The sequence below is a fragment of the Macrotis lagotis genome, chromosome 2 (genome assembly GCF_037893015.1).
Source record: "Macrotis lagotis isolate mMagLag1 chromosome 2, bilby.v1.9.chrom.fasta, whole genome shotgun sequence".
Classification (NCBI taxonomy): Eukaryota; Metazoa; Chordata; class Mammalia; order Peramelemorphia; family Peramelidae; genus Macrotis; species Macrotis lagotis.
In genome coordinates, this window is record NC_133659.1 from 243,549,999 (window position 1) to 243,577,731 (window position 27,733).

Genomic DNA, 27,733 nt, shown 5'->3' on the forward strand with positions numbered 1-27,733 from the left:
AGAAAGAGGCAAAACAAATTGCTTACTTGATCAAACTTCTTCTGCTTTTTCTCTAGATTAGAGACAATTTGGCGTTGATGATCCAGATCTACCATTAAGTCATCAAGTTCCTGCTGTAGACGTGTCTTGGTTTTCTCAAGCTTGTCATAAGCCAGGGCCTTTTCCTCTAAGCGCTGGCTCAAAGCCTCCATGTCTTTGAGCAGCTTCTTCTTGTTTTCCTCCAAATTTTCAATTGTTCCCAAATCATCATCTACCTTTTTCTTGGTATCAGCCAACTAGAAGAAAAAGGAAAAAGAGATGCTTTTATTAAAGAATTCAGATGCTAGTCAATAGCTGAAAAACAGCATTGTAAAGAGGAAATATTTACTTTGAAATGCTGTGAGATAAAATTTAAATTGTTTTATTTGTTCAACAAAGTATAAACCAACTACAAGTAAAATCTCAATGGTAATAGTCAAAATCTATAAATCACTTTGAGGAATACAGTGGATAGTCAACAATCTACAAATTTTAACTAAAACAAGATCTTACACAGTTTATAAGATTCTTATGTCTTCATTTAAAAAAATCCCAGCATTACACCAGAATTATCAAGGTCAAAAAACATGCTTAAATCTTAATTTAGCACAATTTAATAATTGTCTCAAAAGGAGTTGAAATAATTCAGCCTTCTTGTGTTATGTCTGGTTTAAATGTTACAAAGCCAGGCCAGTAGTATTACTATCTTAAAAAGAAAAGCACAACACACCTGTGAATGCAAGACTAACACTTGTTTTTCTAGACTCTTCCTGGCCTCTTCTTCCTCCTCCTGCTGCTCCTGAAGGTTATTCTTCTCCTCCTCTAACTGCCTGATCCGACTGCTGAGGTTCAACTTTTGGCGGGTTTCTTCTTGAAGCAGCTCCTATGTTAGGAATTCATTACAAGCATACACTGTGGAACTATTTTAAGTTAAACTCTAGCATACAAATTTGTAGTGAACTGCACACTTTCCTTTTCAAACCGAGAAGAGATTTACAGAATATAAAATGGATTTAAGATACAGTTCTAAACAACATGTAAGAAAAATTAATAAGAACTGTCTGTAACTTTATGCTAATGTTTCACTGAATTGAGTTTAAAGAAGGTTTTCTATAACCATTGACTTCATTTTTACACATATTAAAAATTGTCTCTATAAAACACTTAATTCCTAATAAGCTATATTGTTTTTCTGTATAATGTGAAAGAGTTTATTCAAGACTATACAATATGGACAATTTTTCACTGATTTACCTAAATTTAAGATAAGAAAGAAATTTCCTGATGTTTATATCACAAAATCTATTTTCCCACATGTTAGTGTAAGATGATGACTGGAAAATCAGATCACAAAGTCCTTGGCAAAAAAGAGTTCTTAGGAGAAGCTATAATTACAGCTACTAGGGACATTCCTTTGGAATTAAACAACTGCTTTCTATGACCTGTATAATATACTGTTAAGAACCTATATACATGAACATATATGTGTGTTGGTGATAGAGATAGCTAAGTAGATACTATGGGGATTTTGTGTTATTTTGGGTTATCTGTGCTTACGTTCTATGAATTATCAAGAGTGAAATCACCCTATACAAAGGCAAGGAGAGGCATAAAACTAAATAAATAAAATATATGAAATTGGAGGGATGTAGAGATGCCCTATGAATTACTTTGGGTTATCTGTGCTTGCATTCCATGAATTATCAAGAATGAACTCATCCTATACAAAGCAAAAGACAAGAATAATACAAAATAGATAAGAGGTATCAAGCTGCCTTAAACTTTTTGGCAGATAAAATTCAAGGACTAAGGTATAATTCATCTATATACTGAAACGTAAGAGGAGAAATTTTATAAGAACATTGCTATTCTTAATAATGTACCTGTGTATCCTGTAGCTGTGATTCAAGACTGGCTGCATCCTTGGCAAATTTAATGCCCTTTTTCTCTGCTTCTTCAAGGAGGGTTGAGACATTATCCAACTCATTCTATAGACAGGAATAAAAGTCCAAATTCAGCACAACAATAAGCAAGCTGAAAAGGTCAAAAATTACTATCCTCAAAATACACTAGATTCCCAATGTAAGATTTATGAAAATATGGAAAAGAATTACATAGGATACAAGATGACGAGAGACTCTAATCTATAGTTATTTGAAGTACTGACAATGAAATCAGAGACAAGAACCACAATTGTAAGCCTCATTAATATCAACCTACTTTTTAAAAAAGGAATTTCATTTCCTGGAAGAAGAAAGTATAATAGAAAAATCCTTTTAAGTGTCAAAATATTAACATTGATAGCTGGTGACACATGTTCTATCTCTATCTCAAATGCAAAGCACACCAATAGAATATTTTCATATTGTTTAAAAAAAGGGAAATGTTAGTGTTTCACTGAATTAGAAATAAAGAATGAAGGTTTTCTAACTTACCTGGAGCTTATTTGCTTTTTCAGCAAGTTCTACTCGTAGTCTATCACCTTCTGTGACCTTGGCATGGAGTTCTTGTACCTGAGCATCTAGTTTCTTTCTCTTGTGTTCAGATTCAGCCTTGACTTGCTGTAGTACCTTCACTTCACAGGCCAACTCCTTATTATCAGTCTCTAGACCTTGCTTGTTTTTTTCAAGGTTTACTTTGAACTATAAGATAGGAAAAAACCATGAGTAGAAATTATTTTATAAATGATTCTGTTTTTATTACAGAACTATTTTATACAGAACATGATGCTTTCATTAAGTAGACTATTCTTTGAATGGGTAGCTTATTTCTATGTGTGAAGACATAGTGAATGTGTCTTACTAAATTTATGTCTCCTTCAGAGTCTAGAAAAGTTACCAGACATAGTAGGTACTTAAAAATGTACACTACACACACACACACACACACTCAATATCCATATCTATCTATCTATCTATCTATCTATCTATCTATCTATCTATCTATCTATCTATCTATCTATCTAGACAGATAGACAGAGAGAAGGCTAAAACTAGAAAATGCCACAAGTGTCATCTGAATTTTTTGCTTTGGATAGATCAGAGCTCCACGAAGCCCAATAAATATCCTCCCCCCAAGGGCATTCTTATGTTTCATAAGTTTTAAAAAGTTAAGTATTATCTCATTTATTATTCTAAACACTGTGAAGCAAATAAAATAAGCATGAGATTTGGTCCCTGATATGAAGAAGCAGACAATTTCACTGGGATAGAGGCAAGTTAATACATTTAAATTAATGACATGAAGACAATTTTTAATAAAGTGCCAATATCAATGGGATAAAGAGATAAGTTCTGTTTTAGTACAAACTAACTGACAGGACAAATAAATGGTAGTGTTCTAAGCTATGGAAGTGGAATATTGGAGTGTGAAGGAAGACAAATAGACATATTAGCATATTACAATTATGTTAAATTAAAATATCATAATGTTCAAAATGATATACAACTCTAATTATAAAGATCATGTCATAAAATAATAGAACTTGTTACAAATGGTAATTTTTTTTTACAGATGTGGCTAAGAGGAAGTGTTATTAATCAAACAAGGGGTAACAAATAAGCAATACATAATGAAAAAAGTAAGTCAAAAAAATACTGGGACTAAAATGTAAATACACAAAGACATGCAAAAAACCTAAAAAAATACCATAGCCAATGTTAGTGCCAAGCTATTCTTTCTATAAATACTTAATAAAATGGATTTCTAGCAAACATGGTTGCCTGAATGTCCTGCTTCCATATACCTACTCAGTTTATACCAGATGGAATGATGGTCAAGAAATCCATAAATTAGAAACTCCAGGACTGTACAACTATAATACAAATACAGTACAGTATAATCAACTATAAGTCAAAGGGCAATAGGAAACGAGGACCACCAGCAAAGTCTGAATCCCTACAGCCTGACCAGAGAGGGCCTGGAATAGATCAGAGATTAGTGTGAGACACATAGTCCCACAAGGTTCTATCTGGAAGCAGCAAGATCAAGAACATATGTTGATTTAATTTGGAGATTCTTAATTTCTGTAGAAAATTTCTCCATCTTTTCATCCTTTGCTACCAACAATGATACTTAAGCTGCAATTATTTTCATGGTGTTTTTTTTGCAAATAATTATGAGTATTATAATAAGAGATGCCCAAACAATTCATGAAATGGGGTTTCTTACTTCTGAGGGTGCAATAAACCAATGCTGCTAATTGCTATTTCTCTTCTTCAAGTCTCCATTGAGCTATACTTCCATTGAACTCTAATTTTCTTCTTTATTCTGGTTTCAATTACACTGAAATATCAAGGATGATATGATTCAATTCCTCCAGGACTATTTCTACTTAAGAGCCTGATGTTTAAAGAACAAAAGCCAAACTAAATTTGTATAAGGCTTAAAAAAATATGAGACTAGTGATAGTCTTTTTTTTTTTAAGGTTTTTGCAAGACAATGGGGTTAAATGGCTTGCCCAAAGCCACACAGCTAGGTAATTAATGTCTGAGGCCTGATTTGAACTCAGGTACTACTGACTCCAGGGCCAGTGCTCTATCCACTACACCACCTAGCTGCCCCTCTAGTGATATTCTCTGAACCCTCTTTTTACTACTTTGCTAATATAAGGGAGCCTCAGAGTGCTAAAGGGCCAGTTGTTTTCATGGTTTGCCATAGCCAAAGGAGTCTTCACCCTGTGGGACTGAAGTGTGTGGAATGAAAGTCTAGTCCTCAGATGGTTTACTCAAACTGTTGCCAAGGCCATGTTTTAAGTTTGATTTCAAATATTTTATGCATTTTATAGTTAATTTGAATGGTATTTTGCTTTTTTTATTATTATTATGCTTTGCTTTTTGCTATTATTATTATATATAGAGATACTACTGATTTCTGTGGGGTTTTTTGTTGTCTGATTAATATTTTTTCATGATTCCCTGGAATTTTCTAAGTAAACTACAATGTTATCAATAAAGATGACATTTACCTTCTATTTACCTAAATATAATTGTTTTCTACTGTCTTATTGTTAGCATTTCTAGAACTATTTCAAATAATAAGAGGGAAACTGGTCATCCTTGCTTTATTACTGTATTTTACTGGGGAAATAGCTAGTGTATTTCTATTGCACATAATGCTTGCCTGTAGTTTTAGATACTATCTATCACATTAAGAAATATCATAAAATCCCTATACTTTTAAAGTTCTTAGCATAAAAGAATATGATACTTTATCAAATCTTTTTTTCTACATTTACTGAGATGAAATAAAAAACATGAATTATTTAAGAAAAAACTCCCCATTTTATAGAAAGAATGCTCTATTTTATAGAAAAATTGTTAAGTATTTGGCAAAATTAGGCTTACCTCAACACCTTAGACTATATCCCACAATATATTCAAAATAGACACATGACATTAATATCAAATATCATAAAGAAGAGAAATAAACCATATACCTTTTACAGTTATAGATAAGCTATGTGGGAGATAGAAGTAATTACAAAAGATAAAATTTTGATAACACAAAATTGAAAAGTTACTCCACAGACAAAATTAAGGCATAGAGGCTAAGAAGGGAAGTGGGTGAGTGGGAAAAAATTCTTTAAATCAAATTTCTCTGTTAAGTTTGATATTCAACATATAAAAACACACACCAAAAAACCAGGTGAGAGAATACTCTAAATCACTAATAAGAAAAAAAACAAATCAGAATAACACAAAAGATTCACCTCGCGATACATGAATATAATGAAATGTTACTATGCAATAAGGCACAGCAAATATGATGAAACCAGAGAAGCATGGAAAGATTTTTATGAGCTGATTTCCAAAGGAAGAAAGTAGAGTCAAGAAAATATGAGTGAATATAACATATAAGTGAAAACAATGTAAAACCAAGGAAAAGATATAAGAAGACAATTCTAAACCATTCCTTTCCAGAAGTGGCAGGTCCTTAAGTGTGCAATATCAGTTATTTTCAGCCTTTGTGTCAATATTTTGAACGGTTTTACTGCATTTTTCCCCCTAAAAATGTTATATTGGATGATTCTTTGGGAGGGGAAGGGGGGTGTATTAGAGAAATATTGGTGATGTGAAAAATGAAATATCAATAAGTTTTGTTTTAAAGAACATAATATAGGAGAAAAATGAGAAATTTAATTTGGGAACTGATTTTGAGACACATAAAAATGACTAAAATTTTAATTTACCCTTTTAGCCTGTTCAAGTTGTTCAGAAAGTTCCTCCAGGGCACTAGCATGTCTCTGCCTTATGTCCTGGATTTGAGCTTCATGGTTCTTAGTCTCCTCTTCAATAGCTTTCTTCAGTTCAGCTACTTCTTGCTCACGTTTTGTCCTACAGAAAGAAACCCAGAATTACTTTCTTAGTATGTTTAAGAACTGGTAGTATGAAACCACATCTTTTTGTACATATTTTAGTTCCTTATATATTTGTAAAAAACTATAACAGAAATACCACTTCATCTGGTATTCTTTAAGAAGAATCAATGTGGTGCAGAGGGAGTAAAGAAACCTGAGTTCAAATTCTAGGTTTGTATTTTATCATTAATGAAAATTTGGGCAAGGTCATTTGGGTCCTATTGCCCTATTTTGTGAAATGGGGTAATAGTTTACCCAAACCAAACCCACGAAATAGACAGGTGGAATACTTTGAGAGACATAGAATATGAATAATTATTAGACCTTTACCTTAGTCACTCAATAACTGGGTTGTCCTGGACAAGGCACCAATCCTTTCCCTCTATAAAAGGGGGCTGGATGTGCTAGGTTTCCTTTTAGCCTTTGCTGTCTATTTTACAAGCTAAATATTTCTAATTGGGGGCAGCTAGATGGTGCAATGGAGGGAGCACTAGTCTTGCTGTCAGGAGCAAGGGAGTTTGAATCTGACACTTCCTAGCTGTGAGTGACTTTGGTCAAGTCACTGAACCCTGATTGCCTCACATCCAGGATCATCTCCAGTCATCCTGATTCATATCTAGTCACTGGACCTGGTTGGCTCTGGAGGAGAAAGTGAGGCTGACAACTTAGCACAGCACCACCTCATTCAAATCCAATTCATGTGCTTCTTATGGTATCACTTCCCTGATGTCATGGTCTTCTTTGAGAATGAAGGACAAACATCATCATCATCATCATCATCATCAAAATATCATTTCTAGTTGTCACTTCATATAAAAATTTGCTCATTTACATCCTGTTTTTATTGGAAAAGAAGCAAACAGCAAGCTCATACTGAGGAGCCGTTTAAACAGGAACAGTAATCAGGATATAATAGAATAAAAATTCAATATTCTCCTCTATAGTCTACACCCACAGAATAATGATCCTGAGAAACTTCAGTTAGGTAATCCATGTCTGTTGAATTATGATGTGAAAAAAGGTATTAAGTAGGATTTTTGAAATGCAACAGCCATAGTTTATCAATTAGAAAAGCCTACATAATTGGTCTAAAGTATAGATTTGTCAAAATTTGAAAAAAATCTATATTTAATATATTTACTATGGTGACTTTTGAAATAAAGAAAAGATTTTTGAGCTCCATAGGAGAAAGGAATCTGTTTTGTCCTTTGTTAATTCTTCCTAGTGCCAAAAATGGGAGCTGTCACTCAGAACTCACATAGATACTTCTTGTAAACAGTTGACATTTTTGCAACTATGAAATAGTAGACTGGGGTTGGAGCTACATAGGCACAGACTACTGATGCACAAGAACCTTTTAACAGAGGGATAATTGTATACATACATTACTTACTTATTCCATGTATAAGACATATCTAAGAGACCCAGAAATAAAAAGGAAATGGCACCTAACTCACAAAACTTCGATTCAACAGGACAGAAAAGACATCTACATAAGAAAGTAAATGGAAGATAATTTGAAGAAATCCCTCATCACCTCAAATTGAACACAACAAAAACTGAATTACTCTTCCTTCCATACATTCTCCCACTATTTGGCTCTTATTCCACTCTTCTGATTCTGGTACTATCAAAGGCATTACTGCTCTCTCTGTCTCAGAAGTCCTTCGTCCCTTTATTGAATAAATGTCTAAACTTTTAACCTAGTACACACACGAGCCAACTGATAGCCATTTATTCAAATTTATTTCTTTTTATTCCCCAATCTATTCTCCATTCATTAGAAGCCTCATTTTTGCCTTTGCCTTTTTGCTTATCGCATTTTCTTTGCCTAAAATGCATTCTGAAGTCATCTCACTTATTCAAATCCTATACCTTCATTAGAGGTAAAATTACACTCTGATTAAGTGTTTAAAGAAATACACATACACAAAATTGCTTGGAAAACAGAGCAATTTGACACAAACCAGGTAAAGACCAACACCGCACACTATATATAGAGATAAAATCAAAATGGGTATATGATTAAGAAATAAAGGGTGATATCACAAGCATGAAAGAGTTCATCTGTAAGAATGTAGATAGGAATAATTTATAACCAAGAGAGGAGCACAGGAAATAGACAGAAGGAAGTTTTTCTGATAAAGATCTCATTTCTTAAGGAATTGAGTCAAATTTATAAAAATAAGAGCCATTCTCCAATTGATAAATTGGTCAAAGAATATGGACAGGCAATTTTCAGATGATGGCATCTAAGCTATTTATAGTCATATTAAAATATCTTCTAAATCAAACTAATTACAAATTAATACACCCTGAGATATACTACCTATCACCCAGATTGGCTAACATGACAGAAAAGGAAAACGATAAATACTGGAGAGGAGGTTGAAAAATATGCGCACTGATACATTCCTGGTGGTATTGTGAACTGGTTCAACCATGCTGAAAAACAATTTGGAACTATGTCCAAAAGACTATACCCTGTGATTCAGTGATACCACTATTTGGTCTGTATCTTAAAGAGATCAAAGAAGAGGAGAAAGGACCCATATATATAAAAAACTGTTTATAGCAGTTTTTTTCTGTAATGGCAAAGAATTGAAGACTGAAGGAATCCCCCCCATTGGGGAATGGTTGAACAATTGTAATGGAATACTTGGGTGTTATAAGAAATGTCAAAGCGAGATGATTTCAGGAAAACCTGGGAAATAAGACAGCTGATTAATAACCAATGATTTAGAGAAAAGCAGAACTCCCCCCTTTTCCTAAAATCCTGATTTCAAAGTTCAGTCTCTTGAAGGACATTACTGATGAGATTGAACTAACTTTCTTAACAATCTAGTTCAGAACTCACCCAGGTGGAGAAGACATTGTGCTATTCTCAGGTTTAGGTGGGGACAAATTATTTGAAAAGATTGTCTAGGGCTGAGGTTGGTCTGGGTAGGGATAGTCTTTTTTTGAAGATGTCACTCAGTTTTTCACAGTAATATTCATTCTCTCATTAATTGCTAGTCAAAATTGAACACATCTTTCCCAAAGGGCAGATAAAGTATAAGCTCATCACCATTCTTTTATTAATAAACGTGAACTTCTTGAATGTCAAGATGACTTTATATGAACTAATACAAAGTAAAGTGAACAGAAGCAGGAGAACATTGTTCCAGTACAGCAATATTATAATGATGATCAACTGTGAAATCAATGACCTGATCAATACAATGACCTAAGATAATTCCAAAGGACTCATGATCGAAAAATGCTATTTATCCCCAGAGAGAGAACTGGTGAAGCCTTGAGTGAAGCATATTTTTTCTTACTGTTTATTTCTGGCTTTGGGTGTGGGGTGTGTGTGTGTGTGTGTGTGTGTGTGTGTGTGTGTGTGTGTGTGTGTATTTTAATTAAACATGGCTAACATGAAATTCTGAAAAAATATAATTTCCTCCCAATTACATAGAAAGATTTTTCTTCTTTTTTTAAAAGGTTTGCAAGGCAATGGGGTTAAAGTGACTTGCCCAAGATCACAGCTAGGTAATTATTAAGTGTCTAAGGTTGGTTTGAACTCAGGTCCTCCTGACTGAAGGATCAAAATACTCAGTCTGAAGATGAGGAAGCACAAGCTCCTGCATCTAAAGACTCCAAGAAAAACAGAAATTGGGCTCAGGCTATGACAGATATAAAAAAAAAAAACCTTTGAAAATCAAATGAGGCAGATAGAAGAAAAACTGGGAAAAGAAATGAGAGAGATGCAGGAAAAACATGAAAATGAAGTCAGCAGCCTAGTCAAGGAAATCCAACAAAATGCTGAAGAAAATAGCATGCTAAAAACCAGCTTAGGTCAAATGGATAAAACAGTTCAAAAAGTTATTGAGAAGAATGCTTTAAAAAGCAAAATTGGCCAGATGGAAAAAGAGATAAGAAAACTCTCTGAGGAAAACAAATCTTTCAGACAAAGAATAGAACTCAGGGAGATTGATGAATTTATGAGAAACCGGGATTCATTACTTCAAAACCAAAAAAATGAAAAATTAGAAGAAAATGTGAAACATCTCATTGAAAAAACAACTGATATGGAAAACAGATTTAGGAAAGATAATGTAAAAATTATTGGAATACCTGAAAGTCATGATCAGGAAAAGAGCCTTGACATCATTTTCAAAGAATTACTACAGGAAAATTGCCCTGATATTCTAGAAGCAGAGGGCAAAATAGAAATGGAGAGAATCCACTGATTCCCACGAGAAAGAGATCCCCAAAAAACCAACCCCTAGGAATATTATAGCCAAATTTCAGAACTCCCAAGTCAAAGAGAAAATATTATACACAGCCAGAAGGACACAGTTCAAATATGGAGCTGCAGTCAGAATTTCACAGGACTTAGCAGCAACTACATTGGAAGCTCGTAGGGCTTGGAATATAATATACCGGAAGGCAAAAGAGCTTAGAATGCAACCAAGAATCAACTACCCAGCAAGGTGAATGTCCTCTTCTAGGGAAAAAGATGGACTTTCAATGAACCAGAGGAATTTCAAATGTTCCTGTTGGAATGGCCAGAGCTAAACAGAAGGTTTGATCTTCAGATACAGGACTCAGGTGAAGCATGGAGATTGGAGGAGAGGGGTAAAATATGAGGGACTTGATGATGATGAACTGCATGTATTCCTGCATAGAAAAATGACACTGATAATACTCATATGAACCTTCTCAGTTAATAGAGCAGGTAGAGGGAGCTTTTATAGTTGAAGCACAGGAGAAAGCTGAATTTGAAGATAAAATATGTTGTAAAAATGGAGTCAATAGAAAAAGAGGGAAATGTAATGGGAGAAAGAAAAGAAAAAGGAGAGGGGGAATAGGCCAAGATATCTCATAAGTTTTTCCTTTATTACAATGATCTATTACAATGATATGGAGGGGGGAAGGCAAGGGGAATGAGGGAATCTTCACTCTCATCAGAAGTGGCTAGGAGAGGAAGCAGCATATATACTCAATGGGGTATAGGCATCTGGATTAAGAAGAAAAGGGGGGGCAGGGGGAAGGGGGGGGATGTGAGTGACGGAGGAGAGGATGGACCATGGTGGGAGAGTGGTCAGATATAACACATTTCCCTTTTTACTTGTTGCAAGGGGCTGGGATTGGATGGCCTGTTCAGGACCATAGGGCCAGGTGGATGCTGGGCCTAAGGGGTGGGGGTGGGGGTGGGGGCTCGGGGCCTCTTGGCCTCAGGACCAGGGATCTGTCTGCTGCACCACTCAGCGACCCTACAGCAGAGTCAGAGTGAAAGGAGAGAGAAAATATAGTACATGGTAGTGGAGAAATACCAAAGGAGGGAGTTGTGATCAGCAATGGCAATGGTGGAAAGTAACTTTTGCGATGGACTTACCACAAAGAATGCAATCCACCCATGACAGAGTTGTTGGTGTTGGAACAAATACTAATGCACATTTTTTATTATTATTATTTTTTTTTTGGGGGGGGTGTTGCAGGGCAAATGGGGCTGGGTGGCCTGCCTGGAGCTGCATAGCAGGGTGATATTGTTGGGTGTCTTGAGGCTGGATTTGGACCCGGGTGCTCCTGGCTCAAGGGCCAATGCTCTGTCCGCCAACCCAGCCACCTCTACTATTATTACTATTTTATTTTATTTTGGGTCTTTTTTTTTTTTTTTTTTTTTTGGTTTTTGCAGGACAGTGGGGTTGGGGTGGCTTGTATGTCACAATGCTGGGTGACTGTTGGGTGTATGGGGCTGGATGTGGGCTCGGGTGCTCGTGGCTCGAGGGCTGGTGCTTTGTCCATTGAGCCACCTGGCCATACCTACAATTATTACCATTATTTTTTTAAATTTTAATTTTTTTCTCTCCCCTTTATCGCTCAAGTGAGTCTATATTTTATGGGGGGAAGGGGTATTTTGTTTACTCTTAAACAAGAATATTTTATTAATGTATAAAAACATTATTTGTACAAAAAGAGAATAAATATTAAATAAATAGATCAAAAGATATTTTTGGATATTCTTTTTAAAAAAATTTAAATTTAAAATTTTGAGTTCCAAATTTTCTCACCACTCCCTGAAACAGTAAACAATTTAATAAAGCTAATACATAATTAACCATGCAAAAAAATCATATTGTAAAAGAAAACACAGAACCAAGGAGGAAAAAAAAACATGAAAAAATATTAAAGTGAAAAATAATATGCTTAAAGTCTACATTCAGACAGCATTTTTCTACATGAGTCCTTTGGAATTCTTTTGGGTCACTGTATTACTGAGAACAGCTAAATCATTCACAGTTGATCATCAAAAAATATTGCTGTTACTGTGTATAATATTTTCCTGGTTCTGCTCACTTCATTTTACATCAATATGTGTAAGTCTTTCCAAGTATTACTGAAATCATCCTACTCATCTTTCTTAATCATGATATATCACTTGTTCAGCCATTCCCCAAAACTGATGAGCAACCACTCAATTTCCAATTCTTTGTCACCATAAATATTTTTATACAGATAAGTCCTTCCCTTTTTCCTGACCTTAAAAAAAATATTTTTGGGGATACAGACCTTGAAGTGGTATTGCTGGATTAAAGGGCATATACAATTTTATAGTCATTTGGGTAACATGGAAATATCTTGCATGACTTCATACACACACACACACACACACACACACACACACACACACACAATTGATAGGGAAGGGAGAAAATTTTGAAGTCAAAAAATTTTTTAAATGAATTTTGAAACTAAATAAAAAAGTACACATTTAAAGGCAGAGATTAAATCATATTTTCTCTACAATAAAATACAAAACCACTAAAAGCATGACATTTAAAGGCCTTGACACTGGTTCTTGCCCACTTTTACAGATTTCATGTCACTCTAGTTTCATGAACTCTGTTCTACCAAACCAGCCCATTAAATTATTTCTCAAACTTGACATGCCATCTCTAGCTCCTATACCTGGAATGTATTTCCTTATTCCCTAATATCTCTCTTGGAATCTCTACCTTCCCTCAAGTATCAGTATAGGAGTCATCTAATTTTCTGATCTGATTTGGTGTTTACTTCTATATGTTATGCCTAATGTATCCTTCTAGGAGAAGGTAAGCTCCTTGAAGGTAGGGACTTTCACTTTTTCAAATCCTTCTCACACTTCAAGGTTATAAAATATAACCCAGTTACCATTAATGTGGGAGGAAAATGGACCCAGAGATCAATAATGTAGTCAAAGGATTACAGAAGTTACATCTCTTATGGATATGCCTAATGAACATTTTATTTTGATCTCTATGAAGTGAATGTGTACCTTTATTTTTATTTTTGGTAACTATGTTCATGTCAACGTTTGATATTGTAGTCCCTTATCTTGCCATTTCTTAATTTTGTTCCTTTCCCTTACCTCATTAATGACTCATGAATCCCTTGCTAATTACTGTCAGCAAGGTGGTTGTGGATATTGTGACAGATGTGGGGAAGAGATCTAGAAATTGGGAAAGGTACCTCCAAAACATTTTATTGGAACAGAATATAAATTTTCTTTGAACAGAATATTAGTTTACTTTAGGCCATTGTCACATTTGAGTTTTGGTATTGCCATATACAATATGTGTGACTTCTACTAATTACAGGCTCACACTAGCTAATCTCCAAAGTCTCTTCCAGCTTGACCTCTCTGTGCTATGTTTAGTATTCATCTCAGACATTTGTTGAGGTGAGGAGTAAAGGAATAAATGTACAAAATATGCACTGTACTCTGAAGCATTAAGTAAACACGTAGAAATTAAAATCATAGCTGACAAGGGGACTCAGAAAAATTCTGTTTCTAGGTTTCAAAGGGGAGTCACCTTAATTCTTGCTGAGCTGCAGTTGTATCCAAAGTATCTTCAAGTTCTGTTTTCAGGGCTTCTAGCTCTTCACTCAAGTCTCTTTTTTGCTTTTCTGCTTTGTTTCGGGAGACCTTTTCTGATTCTAGGTCCTCCTGGAGCTCAGCAATCTGAGCTTGTAGTTCTCGTACAACTTTCAATGCATTGTTTTTATGAAGTGTTTCATCGTCGCCTCTGTTAAAAAACCAGATATAAGAGGAAATCATGTATCATAAACAAATGTAAATACAAAAATATTAACTATTTTCTTAAGTAATATTAATCATTGAGGACAAAAGACGAGTTCTCATTTACTCATTCTTTCATTGAGTGGTAAGAGTCATAGCTTACTGTAGACAAGTTCACTTGCCTTGGAAGTATCCTTTCCAAGGAGGTACACATTGACAATGAGGTTGACATGTGCATTGCCAGAGCTAGCTCAATATTTGGAAGGTTCCAAAAGAGAATGGGAGAGAGGAGGTACTAGATTGACTAGCAAACTGAAAGTCAACAGAGCTGTTGAGCTGACCTCACTGTTATATGCCTGTGAAACTTGGACAGTCTACCAACGCCATGCCAAGAAACTGAATCACTCCCATTTAAATTGTCTTAGGAAGATTCTGAAGATCATCTGACAGGAGAAGATACCAGACCCTGAGGTCCTTTCTAGAGCTAAGCTGCTAAGCATTGAAAAATTACTATAGAGAGTGTAGCTACGATAGGGCTGATTGTTAGAATGCCAGATGTTCCCTTGCCAAAAAAATTATTTTATGGAGAATTCACACAAGCCAAATGCTCACAAGGGGGTCAGAAGAAGTGATACCAAGCCACCCTGAAGGTCTCATTGAAGAATTTTAGAATTGATTGTATAGCATGGGAGACACTGGACCACCCAGCATGGTTTGGCCTCATCATTGAGGGTGCTGAACTCAATGAGGAAGGCAGAATTGAGGCAGCTCAAAGGTAAGATGACATCCATAAGTTTAGTGTACCCACCCCAGGTGTTCACATGGACTATTTTTGCCCAACATGTGGTAGAGAATTCTGAGCTCATACTGGTCTGACCAACCACAGTTGGACATACTGTAATTTATTTCAAACATAGTGATTTTGGTCTTTTTGATAACAAAGGACAAGAACCAACCATGAGTGGTAAGAGTCATAGCAATGGCAACAGGAAACTGCATCTGAACAGGCCCACCATGTCAATCATTCATAATATACTGTAATATACTGTTGGGGGGAAGAAGAGGATTCATAATTCAGCCAATTCCCAGTGACCAATATATATATATATATATATATATATATATATATATGATTATCCATCTAAAGTTATTTTGTTAAAAAAAATATCTCAGGTTAGTTGCACACTGCTTCATAACACACACATATCAGTATTAAATGCATTGTATACAGGGAACAGAATACACATTTTTAATCAGCATAGAAAATGCACAGGTTTTTGTCACTTTGAGTATATTATAGCCCACATGAACAGAATGAGAAGATTAGGAGTTTGGGAAATAAATGAGAAGCTTGGCTCAGAAGAAAGATTACACTAGTGATGGGAGGAGTTCAGTGAGCTCAACTTAATTCAGTAATAATTTCATCATTCAAAAGGAGGAACCCACAAAAAGAAATTCTCCTCTAGGTTTGATTCTTATTGATAAAGAAGAAATAGATATTAGGTGGAATTGAAGAAGACTTAGGGAAAAGTGACCATTCATTCCTAGAGTTTTGTGTTAAAGGAGGAGAGGAAAGCCATAGATTGACATACAAATCTATAGCTTGGAATAGTTTGTTTCTAAAGGGTTTCAGAGGATCTAAGTCCAGAAAGGATGGGGGAACTCTGAAAAATGAAATTTTGAAGAAACCAAGGAAATAATTGTGGAATAAATTTATGTAGACACAGAGGAAGCTTACCAATCAAATTAGATTTTTAAAATAAATGTAGATTGGGTTTGAGGGACAGGTTACAGAATGAATATAAAAATGTACAATGGTTCTGGGAAAAGTTTAAGTGTTAAAGCTCAAAATGAATTAAATTTTCAAGACATAAGCAAGCATAAGTGTGTATTGAGCATTTAAGCTAGAACTATGGAAACAGCACCCCAGAAGGAATAGGACCTTTATTTAGGGCAAATGGAATAAAAATAATTGGTAATAGAAAAGAGAGCTGATCAACTGATTTTACTTATGCTTTTTTTTCTCACAAAGAGAAAGACCTCAACACCACAAAGGACAGAATGAAAAAGACTGATAGGAACTAACAGATATTGGCGAGAACTGCAAATGATATCTGAAATATGACAGAAAAAAGTATATAAACTATAGGAGAGTGAACTTGATTTTGAGTCATGAGGAAAAAGCCAGAATGGAACATTAAAACATCTAGAAAAGTAGTGATTAGAAAGAGTTAGTATGTCTTTATCATGAGCAAGATATGCCTTATTATTTTTTTGACAGATTCCTAAACTGGTAGATCAGGATTCAATTTAGATGTTAACAAATAATTTGATTTCATGTTATTCTTTTAGAAAAGATGAAGAAACAGGGGAAATATGACAGTACAGCTTAACTCAATTCAGAATAGAGTGAATGGCTGGATCTGAAGAGAAGCTATTAAAGGTTCTGTCTCATCTTGATAGGCATTCTCCAGTGGATTGCACCAGGGATTCATGCTTGATGCTATATGAGTTAATATTTTTATCATTTATTTAGATAAAGGTATAGATGGAGTGTATATGAAATAGCAAATAGCACAAAGATGGGAAGGATAGTAATCTGGACCCAGATAAATCTTTATAAGGGAGATTACTGGGCTGAATCTAAGTTAGTTTAGGTAAAAAAGATAAATGTCAGGAAGAAGTTAAGATTAGATAGCAGTGTGAAAAAGTCCACTGAGTATGAATTCATCCTGGGTTCTATGAGAATAAGGAGGTCATAGTCAAACTGTCAGATGGGTTCTTGTCAGATGTCATTCTGGAGTATCAAGTTCAATGTTGGGCCTGAAAAACATTGATCATCTGGAGCATGTCCAGAGAAAGGTAACTAAGAGGGTGAATGGGGTTACAGGATTATATATTTTTTGCCATATAACTAGTTGAAGTAAAAAATCTTTTAAAAATTTGCCATGTGTAAATAGGTAGTTTGAAATTTGCCTTTTTCCCCCTTCCAGATGGAAACAATTAAGATCATTGAGATGGAGGATAAGGGAAATTGCTTTTTGATGGGAGAACAAAAGAAAAGAATTGAACATTCATCTTTGTACTAGTATACAATGAGAAACACAAATAAAAGGCCAGAGAATCATAAGATCCAAATTGTAGGGATGGCCATCTACTCCATCTGGTTTTCATTTAATTCATCCATATCTGAAAAGGAATTCTCATTACAACACACTTGACATTTGGTCCATTCAGACTTCGAAAATTTTCAATCAAGGAACCCCCCACAATTTGGTGAGGCAGTCCACTACACTACTGGTTAGTTTTACTTGTTGCGAAGATTTCCTTTGACATCACATTTATATTTGCTTTTTTGAAATTTCTTTCCATTGTTCTTGGCCACTGGGGCTAATGTTTCCTCCAAATACCTGAAGATACCTATCTTATCCCTGAGTTTTCTCTTCTCTAGGGTAAATTTCACTAATTCCTCCAAATACTCTCACATGACATGAACTTAATACCCTCTACCATTCTGGTGGCCTTTCTCTGAGTGTTCTAAAGCATGATCAATGTCCTTCCAAACTGCAGTAACTACAACTGAACTAGACCCAGATGGCTCTGGAGAAAGAGAGGTTGGTGACTTTGCACTTAAATTTTATCACTTGCAAGGCATGGCATCACCTCCCTGACCTCGTGGCTCTCTACATGAATGAAAGACAAACAAGAATAACAACCTACAACTGAACACAATACTCTGTGTTCTGCCCAAGGTAATGCATATGGAGATCAGCATATCCCTATCCTTCTACATTTCTTATTGCAGCCCAAGTGTGTATTAGTCATTTCTTTCTGTTTTTTTTTTTAGGTGTTTTTGCAAGGCAGTGGGGTTAAGTGGGTTGCCCAAGGCCACACAGCTAGGTAATTATGACGTGTCTGAGGCCAGATTTGAGCTCAGGTACTCCTGACTCTAGGGCTGGTGCTCTATCCACTGTGCCACCTAGCCACCCCTGTATTATCATTTATTTCTTTACTGTCATATCACACAACTGACTCATACTGAGCTTGCAGTCCACTAAAAACACCTAGAACTTATTCTGATGAACTGCTACCCATGAATTGTACCTTCTGAATTTTTATTTATGTGGTCAATTTTCTGAACCTGTGTGAGACCTTTTATTTTCCCTATTCAATATCATAATTTCACAGTTTTCATGACAATGTTTAAAGACTTTCAAAATCTTTCTGAATTCTAACTATCCAGTGTTCTAATTATACTTTTTTCTATCATCTACAAATTTGATAAGATTCCTGTATTCATCATTAATCAGTAACAATGTTTTCTATGTAAGATTATTCCAAGATAATCTTCTGTAACCACTACATTAGGTCATGTGGTCTAACAGAAGAATGAATTCTTGGTTGTAAATTTAATCATTATGTTGCAATGAATAAAGATTCTTAGAATTACAGTTTCTTAAGAACACAAATATGTCTACATTATAAAAACAGAACATCTTGTAAATGTGGATAAAACTTAGATAAATTGTATTTCCTCAACAAACTAACTACATTTAATGAAGAGAAACACTAGCAATTCTGTTATGGTAAAGTCAGTTTGGTGTTATACGAATGTTGTCATATATAGGTGACATCTGGAAACGTCTCCCTTTAAATTCCTCTCCAGCTTACTTAGAAAATCCATATGAACATGACTAAGTACAATGTTCTAAATAATCTCAGACCTGGCAAGAGCAACCTGTAGCTCCTCCTCTTTCTTGGCCAACTGGATCTTTAGTTCTTCAATCTGGGCCTGAAGCTCAGCTATTTGATCTTGTAGATCGGTAGTTTCACCATCAAGTTTTCTTTTGGCTTTTTCCAGTTCTTGACGAGTTTTCTCTTCTTTCTTCAAGCGCTCTAAGGCAAGACATAGGAGTTCTTCAACACACTGAACACATCAAGATAACCAAATTGGATTTTTTTCAAGAAGAAGCAGCTATTTTATTATTCAAGAATATGTCATTATCTCTGTTACATTTTATAAGATGTTCAGATATTTGAAACTCATTACAATTTAAAAGTAGATTAAGAGTTTGACAGGAATTGTGTGAAGGAGGATTAAGGTATCAATATGGATGGCATTTTCAGAGAAGTAGACACAGTGTTAGAGCATGTCTTTGGACCCGGAGCAAGATAGAACTGTTTGTGTGGGGGAAATAATGGGAAAAACAGAGATTATTTTTCTCCTTTTATCCAAATTTGAGTTATCCAAGTTCCAGATTTACACAAGAACACATTTCTAGAACATATTCTTTAGAACAAAAAGTCTGCAGTGAGAATATATTCTACATAAGATTGTAAAAGGCAGGGCTTGTGTTGCAACCTCAAATTATCCTTTCCTTTGCATCTGTTATAAATCAAGAAGTAGTTTTCTAAGCGTAATCACCAGCTGCTTAAAAACTATGTTATAAGTGTGTTATGAAATCTTCTATTACATAGTTTTATGAAAGAATGCTAACCAGACTTTTATCAGAGGTTAAATTCAAGGACTTTCCCTAAGTCTATATTTTTTTCTCTTCTAGCTACAATGACTTTATTTGTACAAGTCTCTTTTAAAAAATTTTACATAACCAAAATTTTCAATTTCATCTTTTATTGTCTCCACTATCATGCTAGTTGTTGCAAAAGCACACTTCTTCAATCTCTAGTTGGGAGGGATATATATATATTTTTAAGGTTTTTGCAACGCAAATGGGGTTAAGTGGCTTGCCCAAGGCCACACAGCTAGGTAATTATTAAGTGTCTGAGACCAAATTTGAACCTAGGTACTGACTCCAGGGCCAGTGCTTTATCCACTGTGCCACCTAGCTGCCCAGGATATAGTTTTCATGTTGTGACTTCCTTTGCTTAAATCATTCACCACCCTGGAATTTCTTGTGGCATATTTGGCAAATGTTGCTCAAACTACTTTTGAGTCTGCCTAGCAGTTTTGTAGACTAAACATATCCTAGTGCCCTTGGGTTTATCAAAATTTTAATGCTGTGTATTTTTAATTTTAAGTTACCTTAACTATTTCATTAACCAATTCTATTTTTTTAAAAAATTAGATGCCAGATGTTAGTGATTTGCAGCAATATAGAATTTGAGTGGTGTCCTTCTGACATCTAAAAATCTACAGGTACCAAATAACAAATCTGTAAGATAAGATTTTCCCAAAGGATAAGTAATCAAAGTATATACACAGTTGTCAAAAGAAAGGCAAACTATCAAGAACTACTTGAAAAACTGTTTAAGAAATGCAAAATAGATAAGGTTGGAGCCAAGATGGCAACGAGAGAGGATCTTCTCTTAGGTGCTCTCTCTTAAAACTTATAAGCTAAGGACTCTAACTAAATTTGTGAGAGACAGAACCCACAGAGGGACCCAGTGAGGCAGTTCTCCAACTCAATGTAACCTGGAAAAGAGCAGAAAGGCTCTGCTCCTGGGGTTGGAAGGGCAGCCCGCCAGAGTGAAGGAACTTCTACTTCTCTGAGGCAGCTCCAGGGCGCTGGGAGCCATGGCTCACTGCAGCTGGGGGAGTTTCCTGACCTACACCCCGGGTAGCACTGGGCACAACTTGGAGGATCAGTGGGGGACCTCTGCCAGAGCAAGCAGGTGAAGCCGAGCCCTCAGGGCATACAGCGAGCAGCATGGCCACAGCAGCCCAGATCCAGGAACCCAAAGCAGGCAGAGCTGGTAAGCAGGAGCCCCCAGGGTATGAGTGCTGAGCCTAGGGAAGGGAGTGAAGAGAGACTGCCGAGCTGTCCTCTGTCCCTGGAACAGGACTCTGGGGTTCTAACCACATTCAGATAGGAAAAAGCATATATAATCAATGAGGTATAGACATCTAGAGTAAGAAGAAGAGAAGGGGGGACAGGGGGAAGGGGGTGAATGTGAGTGATGGAGGAGAAGATGTACCATGGGGGGAGAGTGGTCAGATTTAACACACTTTCTTTTTTACTTCTTGTATGGGGCTGGGATTGGATGGCCTGTCCAGGACCATAGGGCTGGGTGGATGCTGGGCCTAAGGGGTGGTATGGGGGCTCGGGGCCTCTTGGCCCCAGGGCCAGGGATCTGTCTGCTGCACCACTCAGATACCCTATAGCAGAGACAGAGTGAAAGGAGAGAGAAAATATAGTACATGGTAGTGGAGAGGTACAAATGGAGGGAGTTGCAATCAGCAATGGCAAGGGTGGAAAAATATGGAAGTAACCTTTGTGATAGACTTATCATAAAGAATGTGATCCCATGACAGAGCTGGTAGTGTTGGAACACAGACTGAAGCACATTTATTATTATTATTTTTTTTGGGGGGGGTTGCAGGGCAAATGGGGCTGGGTGGCCTGCCTGGGGCCACATAGCTAGGTGATTGTTGGGTGTCTTAGGCCGGATTTGGACCTGGGTGCTCCTGGCTCAAGGGCCAGTGCTCTGGCTGTCATTATTATTATTATTATTATTACTATTATTACTATTTTATTTTGGGTCTTTTTTTTTTTTGCAGGGCAATGGGCTTGGGGTGGTTTGCATTGGGTCACACAGCTGGGTGATTGTTGGGGGTATGGGGCCGGATTTGGGCACGGGTACTCCTGGCTCCAGGGCCAGTGCTCCGTCCACTGCGTCATCTGGCCATACCTACAATTATTACTATTATTTTTTTAATTTTAATTTTTTTCTCTCCCCTTTACTTTATCACTCATGTGGGTCTATATTTTTTGGGGGAGGGGTATTATGTTTACTATTAAATGAGAATATTTTATTAATGTATAAAAACATTATTTGTACAAAATAATAAATAAATTAAGTTTTACTTAACAAAAAATGCAAAATAAAAAATAACTCTTAAGATATGACTTCATATCTACAAAATTAGAAAGATGGGAAAAGTTGATGTTTAGGTTGATTTGTGAAGACAGGATTATCCTAATTCATGACTGACACAGCTAACTGGTTAAACCATTCTGGAACACAATCCCAAATTAAGTAACAAAAATCAGAAATTGCTCCGATTATTTTACTCAGTTTCTATTACTGGAGCTATAATCCAGGAAGGTACAAGACAACAACAAAAGGACTCAGAGGGAGTTTCCTATAGTAATGAATTTTCAAGTTCAGTCCCAATGGGATTATTATATGTAATATTTGAAAACTGGAAACAAACTATGTGTCTCACCAGAAATTAGGGAATCACTGAACAAACTGTGGTGTGTGAAGGTAATGGAATATTATTGTGGAGTAAGTATATAATAAATATGAGAATTCAGAGAAACAGAAAGACCTGCACAAAGCTATATAAACTAAAAGGGAGGATCCTAAAAATAAGAAGAAAAAATTAGTAACTGTAAAGAGAGCCTAAAGGATGATTAGCAAATATTAGGAGACAGAAAACCATGAGGCAATAATGCTTGTTAAAATTCACACTCTCTTGTGGAGTCCCCTCTCTCTCAATAGAACAATGACAAAATCTCAGTTCAAAATATAAATAAAACAATTAAACTGATAATTAAGATTTATATAGTACTAACTATGTGCCAGGAAAAATGCTAAGTACTTTACAATTCTCTCATTTGATCCCCACAACACTGAGAGGGGTTTTTATATTTGAGGAAACTGAGGCAACCAGGATAAATGACTCTCCCAGGGTTAAATAGTATCTGAGACTTGATTAGAATTTGTCTTCTTGGCTCCAGGTGAAGTGTTCTTGTTATTGCTCTACCAGTTGCCCCTGTCCACAGGATTCTTGTTTCTGCTTACTATTTGTTCATTCTTGAAGGGTAGAGAGGGCCAGTCTCTCTGTAGCTTTCAGGTTCTCCACTTTAGGGCATTCCCCACTTCCAGCCTGCCTATGGAAGTTTTCATCCTAACTTATTCCTCTCCCCTACTCTTTTTTTACATATTCTTGAAGGGCAGCTGTATTTGGGCAGTCACTGTGGCTAAGACAATCTCTGTCTTGAGTAATCTCCAGGGTAGATATAAGTGGTCCCTGCTGGGTTTTTAATTGCTTCTCCCTCAAGTTAGTGAAGCCAACTATGCCCCAATGTTCTCAACCTTCCTCTCTGCTCTACTTCATATGACTGGAACAGAGATAGTATCTGCCATGCCTTGGTGGGGTAGGAGGGACAGGGTGGCTCAGGCAGGCTGAGAGGGTTTCTACCAGGGAGTAGGATCCTGGCAGAATCTTGCAACTTAACTTGTCCTAGTTTCTCTGAGTGTAGAGGCAGGTATATCTGAGTGAGTGAGAAAGCTAATTTACCAGGATTAATTTATGAAGGATTGTCTTGCCTTTTTATCTTGTGGATTGGAGATGGTAGGGCTAAAGTAGTTTGCAGGGTAATGTACCATCTTGCTAGTCACAAGTTTTCCTCACCAATCCCTCTATCTGTATACTTGAATGAACTTCCTCCAGTTATTTCTAAGCTATTTCCCTACTGCATATAATTATGCTTAAGTTTTCTCTATCCTTTCTACTGCCCTCACCATTCTTCCCTTACACTTATTATACTATATCTCGCCTCCAGTTCACTGGCAAAACCTAAAAAGGATAGATTACACATGAAGCCTTAACCTCTTCACTGTGTACTAATTATTATCTGAACATTATCTGGTATTGCCAATAGGCCGCAATACATTTCCATTTGAATTTCCCAATTCACATCTCAAATGCAACATGTACAACATGGTTTCATCTCTCATTTTTAACATTAATTAGCCATGTAAGCAAGGGCAAATTAGTAAACTTCTCAAACTCAGATTCTACATCTGTAAAATAGGTTTAATAATATTGGGAATACCTGTAATTATGAGGACAAAATGAGATCACTTACACTAATTGTTTCTTTTTAAAATATTGTTATTAATATTGTTGTTGCTGCCATTTTTACTAAAATGTAACTCATCCAGCTTCTATTTGGGATATTATCATCTTCCACCTTACTCAAGTTCTTAACTTTGAAATTATCTTTGACTCTTTAACTCCTCAACTATGGCCAATCAGCTGCACAGTCCTATGGTTTTCCCTCTGCAACATTTCTAGCACCAAATCCATTCTGAATTAGAACTACTTATATCTCTTATATCTCCGTCATCATTTAATAACCTCCTAAGTCTCTGCTTCCAATCCACCCAAACTACTCATTTCCAACTTCTTGCTTTTGTAGGAGTTTAGTTGAAGGAGATTTGGAGGCTTTTGAAATAGGGAAGAAAGCCCAGAGATTGATTTTGGGGAGAGGAGAGTTAGGAGAAATTGAAGATAAAGTGGTTAAACACTGGAAAGGAAGTTAAGCATGTCCATAAAGCCAGGAGAAAGGTAAGAAGATTACAAGAAAAAGATACTAATGAGCAAGATGAATGACACTTTCAAAAGTGAAAAATCCCGTAAACAGTTAGACACTGCAGTTCTCTATGAGATCTAGCAAAAAATGATGAAAGACTGAGTATGAAAACAAGAGGAACTTTTCAGGGACATTCAGAGTACACACACCCTATTTATTTCTGCTCAGTTAAGTTAACTTATCTATAATATAGTTCAGAATTTATGTTGAAGGTTCAAACAATGCCTCTACACTCTTCAGGAAGAAGGGTTTCAATGTGGGGAAAAAAATTAAAAACATCTGAAGAGTAGAGGGAATCATCCTGTCCTGTGTTAGGCAGTTGGAGATTGTTCAGAATTAAAAGGAAGAATGAACACTAAAGCTCCGATCTTCTACATGAGGAGGGAACTGGACTCTCTTGAGGGGAAGCAGATGATCCTCTTTCCAAGGAATAAGAGTGTGGATCCACACTGTCCTTATGAGAGAGATCATTCATTAAGACTCAAGGGAAGAAAAGAAGAGTAATAGTGGTTGCTATATTCATGCTGAAGGGTACCAAATTGTCGACATTACAACAATAGAGAGATCTGCTATTTTGATGGAGTACATGTCTAAGACATGACAGAGAACTAATTTTTAGAATTATTATGCATGTCTGGTAATTCACAAGGAAACAAATAATACTGCTAGAAAGACTCCAGAAGAATGAGTGAGCTTCTAATATATATATATATATATATACTCTAAAATACTCATGGTTACAAAATACTCACCTTCTAAATCTGTGATCATTACTTCCTGCTTATTCCTGAGTTTAGCCAAGTTTTTGGATTTCTCTTCTTCTTCAGCCAACTGAGAAGAACATTCGGCAATGCGATCTTCCATCAGTTTCTTTTCCTATTGTGAAGTAATTATGCACATTTCACAATGAAAAGATTTAAATAAGTAAATCTGAATTTTTTTATGAATTGATTTAGAATTGCTAATTTCTATAACTTGAGAAGTCTACAAAGACAGAACAAAAAAAAAGAATTCAATTTAATTCAAATATTTATTTAGCACCCTATATGAAATTTACTAAGCTAGGCTCTTGAGATACAAAGACAAAAATAAAACCACAATCCCTAAAGAACAATACATAAAATAAATATAAAAAAAACTCTGGAAGTTTGTATTTAAAGACTGTGCAAATTTTTTTTTCAAATTCTAGACTTTAAGTGGAAACACAAGGATACCTTGATAAATTTGGAATTTTGGTCCTCTAAAAGTAGAATTTCCTCTTCCATTTTCTTGATTTTGGCTTCTGCTGTAACTTTTTCCAATTGTAGCTTCTGCCGAGCTCCTTCTTCTTCATCAAGTTGCTCTTCTAGATCCTTCATAGGAGAAGTATATATATTTTTTGCTCACTTTTTCTAATATAATCTTACTATATTGTAAAAATTAATACATCTCAAAAGGGACACTAAAAAAGAGTAATTAAAGCCTGATTAAAAATAATATACAGAGAAAAAATGTACAAGATTATCTAGTTCCTTAGATTACCAAGTTAGTATTTACTCTATTTTCAAAATTGTCTTGAACATATTCTATCTCCTTTAAGGTATTAAATGACATGTTTCAAATTCTGATATTTGGCTAAAGATGAATCAAAAATAAATATATAATGATTTTGTGATTGGTCACCTATGCTTTAAGATTATCAGCCTAAAAGTCCATTTCAAATCATTTAGAATCCATATAAATTGCACCTATCAATGCATTACACTCAATATTAAAGTTTAAAACTCCTTGAACTTATGCAGGTAGCAAACTGCACATAGTTTATATAGTCTGTTTCCTGAGGCTCAGATAGGTTAAGTGACTCATCCATTGTTACACAGCTATTAAGTTAGAGGTAGGATTTGAACCCAAGTCTTTCTGACTTCAAGTCCAGCTCTCTCTCTACAACTCCATGCTTCTTCACAACATTTTACAGAAGTAAAGTCTTCATTCTTCTAGGATTCAGCATCAAATTCAGGAAGCAAACAACTGGTATGACCAATGCGACTGAGACTTCAGGACCAATGCTTAAATTATAGGAATGACTGACTTCAGAGTAATATGGCATACACCTAACAAGAGCTTATAAGAATATAATTCCAGGAGTCTTGAAAACATAATCAAAAAGGTTTTAAACTTAAAAGAAAGAGAAGGGATGAGAAGAGATAGGAAGGAATAAATTCCTACATATATCCTTTAATGTGGGAATTTAAAAGAACCAGGAAAACAACTTATATAACTACAAAAAAGTAAAAACTTAGAACAATAAAAATGAAATTGAATACTCTAGTTATAATGACCAGGCTTTGACCCACAGAACTGAACAAGCCTCCCTGAACTACAGAACTGGGGATGAACAAGGGTACAGAATCCTGCATCAGAGAAAAATTCCCATTTTCTTTATATGTCCTGTACATGTACCCTAGTTGTTCATACATTGTTTCCTCCATTAGAATGTAAGCTTCTTGAGAACAGTGACAGTTACTTTTCTTTATTAAGCCTAGTGCACAGTGTGAGACATCCTGGTGGTTCTGATGAACTGATGGATGTGCTAGTTCAGGCACTCTTAATGTGGGGTTCAAGAACTTATTTTTAAGTTATTTGGTTTTACAGAACTATTTTGCAAACAATTTCAATATAATTAGTTTGTAATTCTGCATGTTTCATTTTATGCATTTTAAAAACTTTATTCTGGAGTCCATAGATTTCATCTCCTTGCCAATGCATTCCATGGCACAAAGAAGGCAGAGTTGGTTTTGATGAACTGCTTTTAAAAAACATGACTGATGAGTTTGCTAAGTATTATAAGCTTGGGATAGGCATGAGATACTCATGATGATAGACTTCAATTATCTGGTCATCTACTAGACTCGACTTTCTGATTAAAGAAGTCTTCTTTGATTGGCCTTAATGAGAACTTCATTGATTCTCAACAAAAGACAAAAATTG

At 35.7% G+C, this 27,733-nt stretch overlaps 1 protein-coding gene across 3 annotated transcripts in view; it reads right to left on the minus strand.

Annotated features, from left to right (window-relative positions):
* The window catches only part of MYH10 (myosin heavy chain 10), a 214,991-nt gene that overhangs the window by 24,756 nt on the left and 162,502 nt on the right, over positions 1-27,733 (minus strand). For all 3 annotated transcript variants that reach the window (XM_074225583.1, XM_074225584.1, XM_074225582.1), the window contains 9 exons: positions 25,981-26,118; positions 25,519-25,642; positions 19,145-19,316; positions 14,215-14,427; positions 6,209-6,353; positions 2,454-2,660; positions 1,902-2,006; positions 749-901; positions 27-275 (listed from right to left, as the gene is read on the minus strand). In XM_074225583.1, the coding sequence (XP_074081684.1) occupies positions 27-275; positions 749-901; positions 1,902-2,006; positions 2,454-2,660; positions 6,209-6,353; positions 14,215-14,427; positions 19,145-19,316; positions 25,519-25,642; positions 25,981-26,118 (1,506 nt within the window). The remainder of the gene's footprint in view (positions 1-26; positions 276-748; positions 902-1,901; positions 2,007-2,453; positions 2,661-6,208; positions 6,354-14,214; positions 14,428-19,144; positions 19,317-25,518; positions 25,643-25,980; positions 26,119-27,733) is intronic.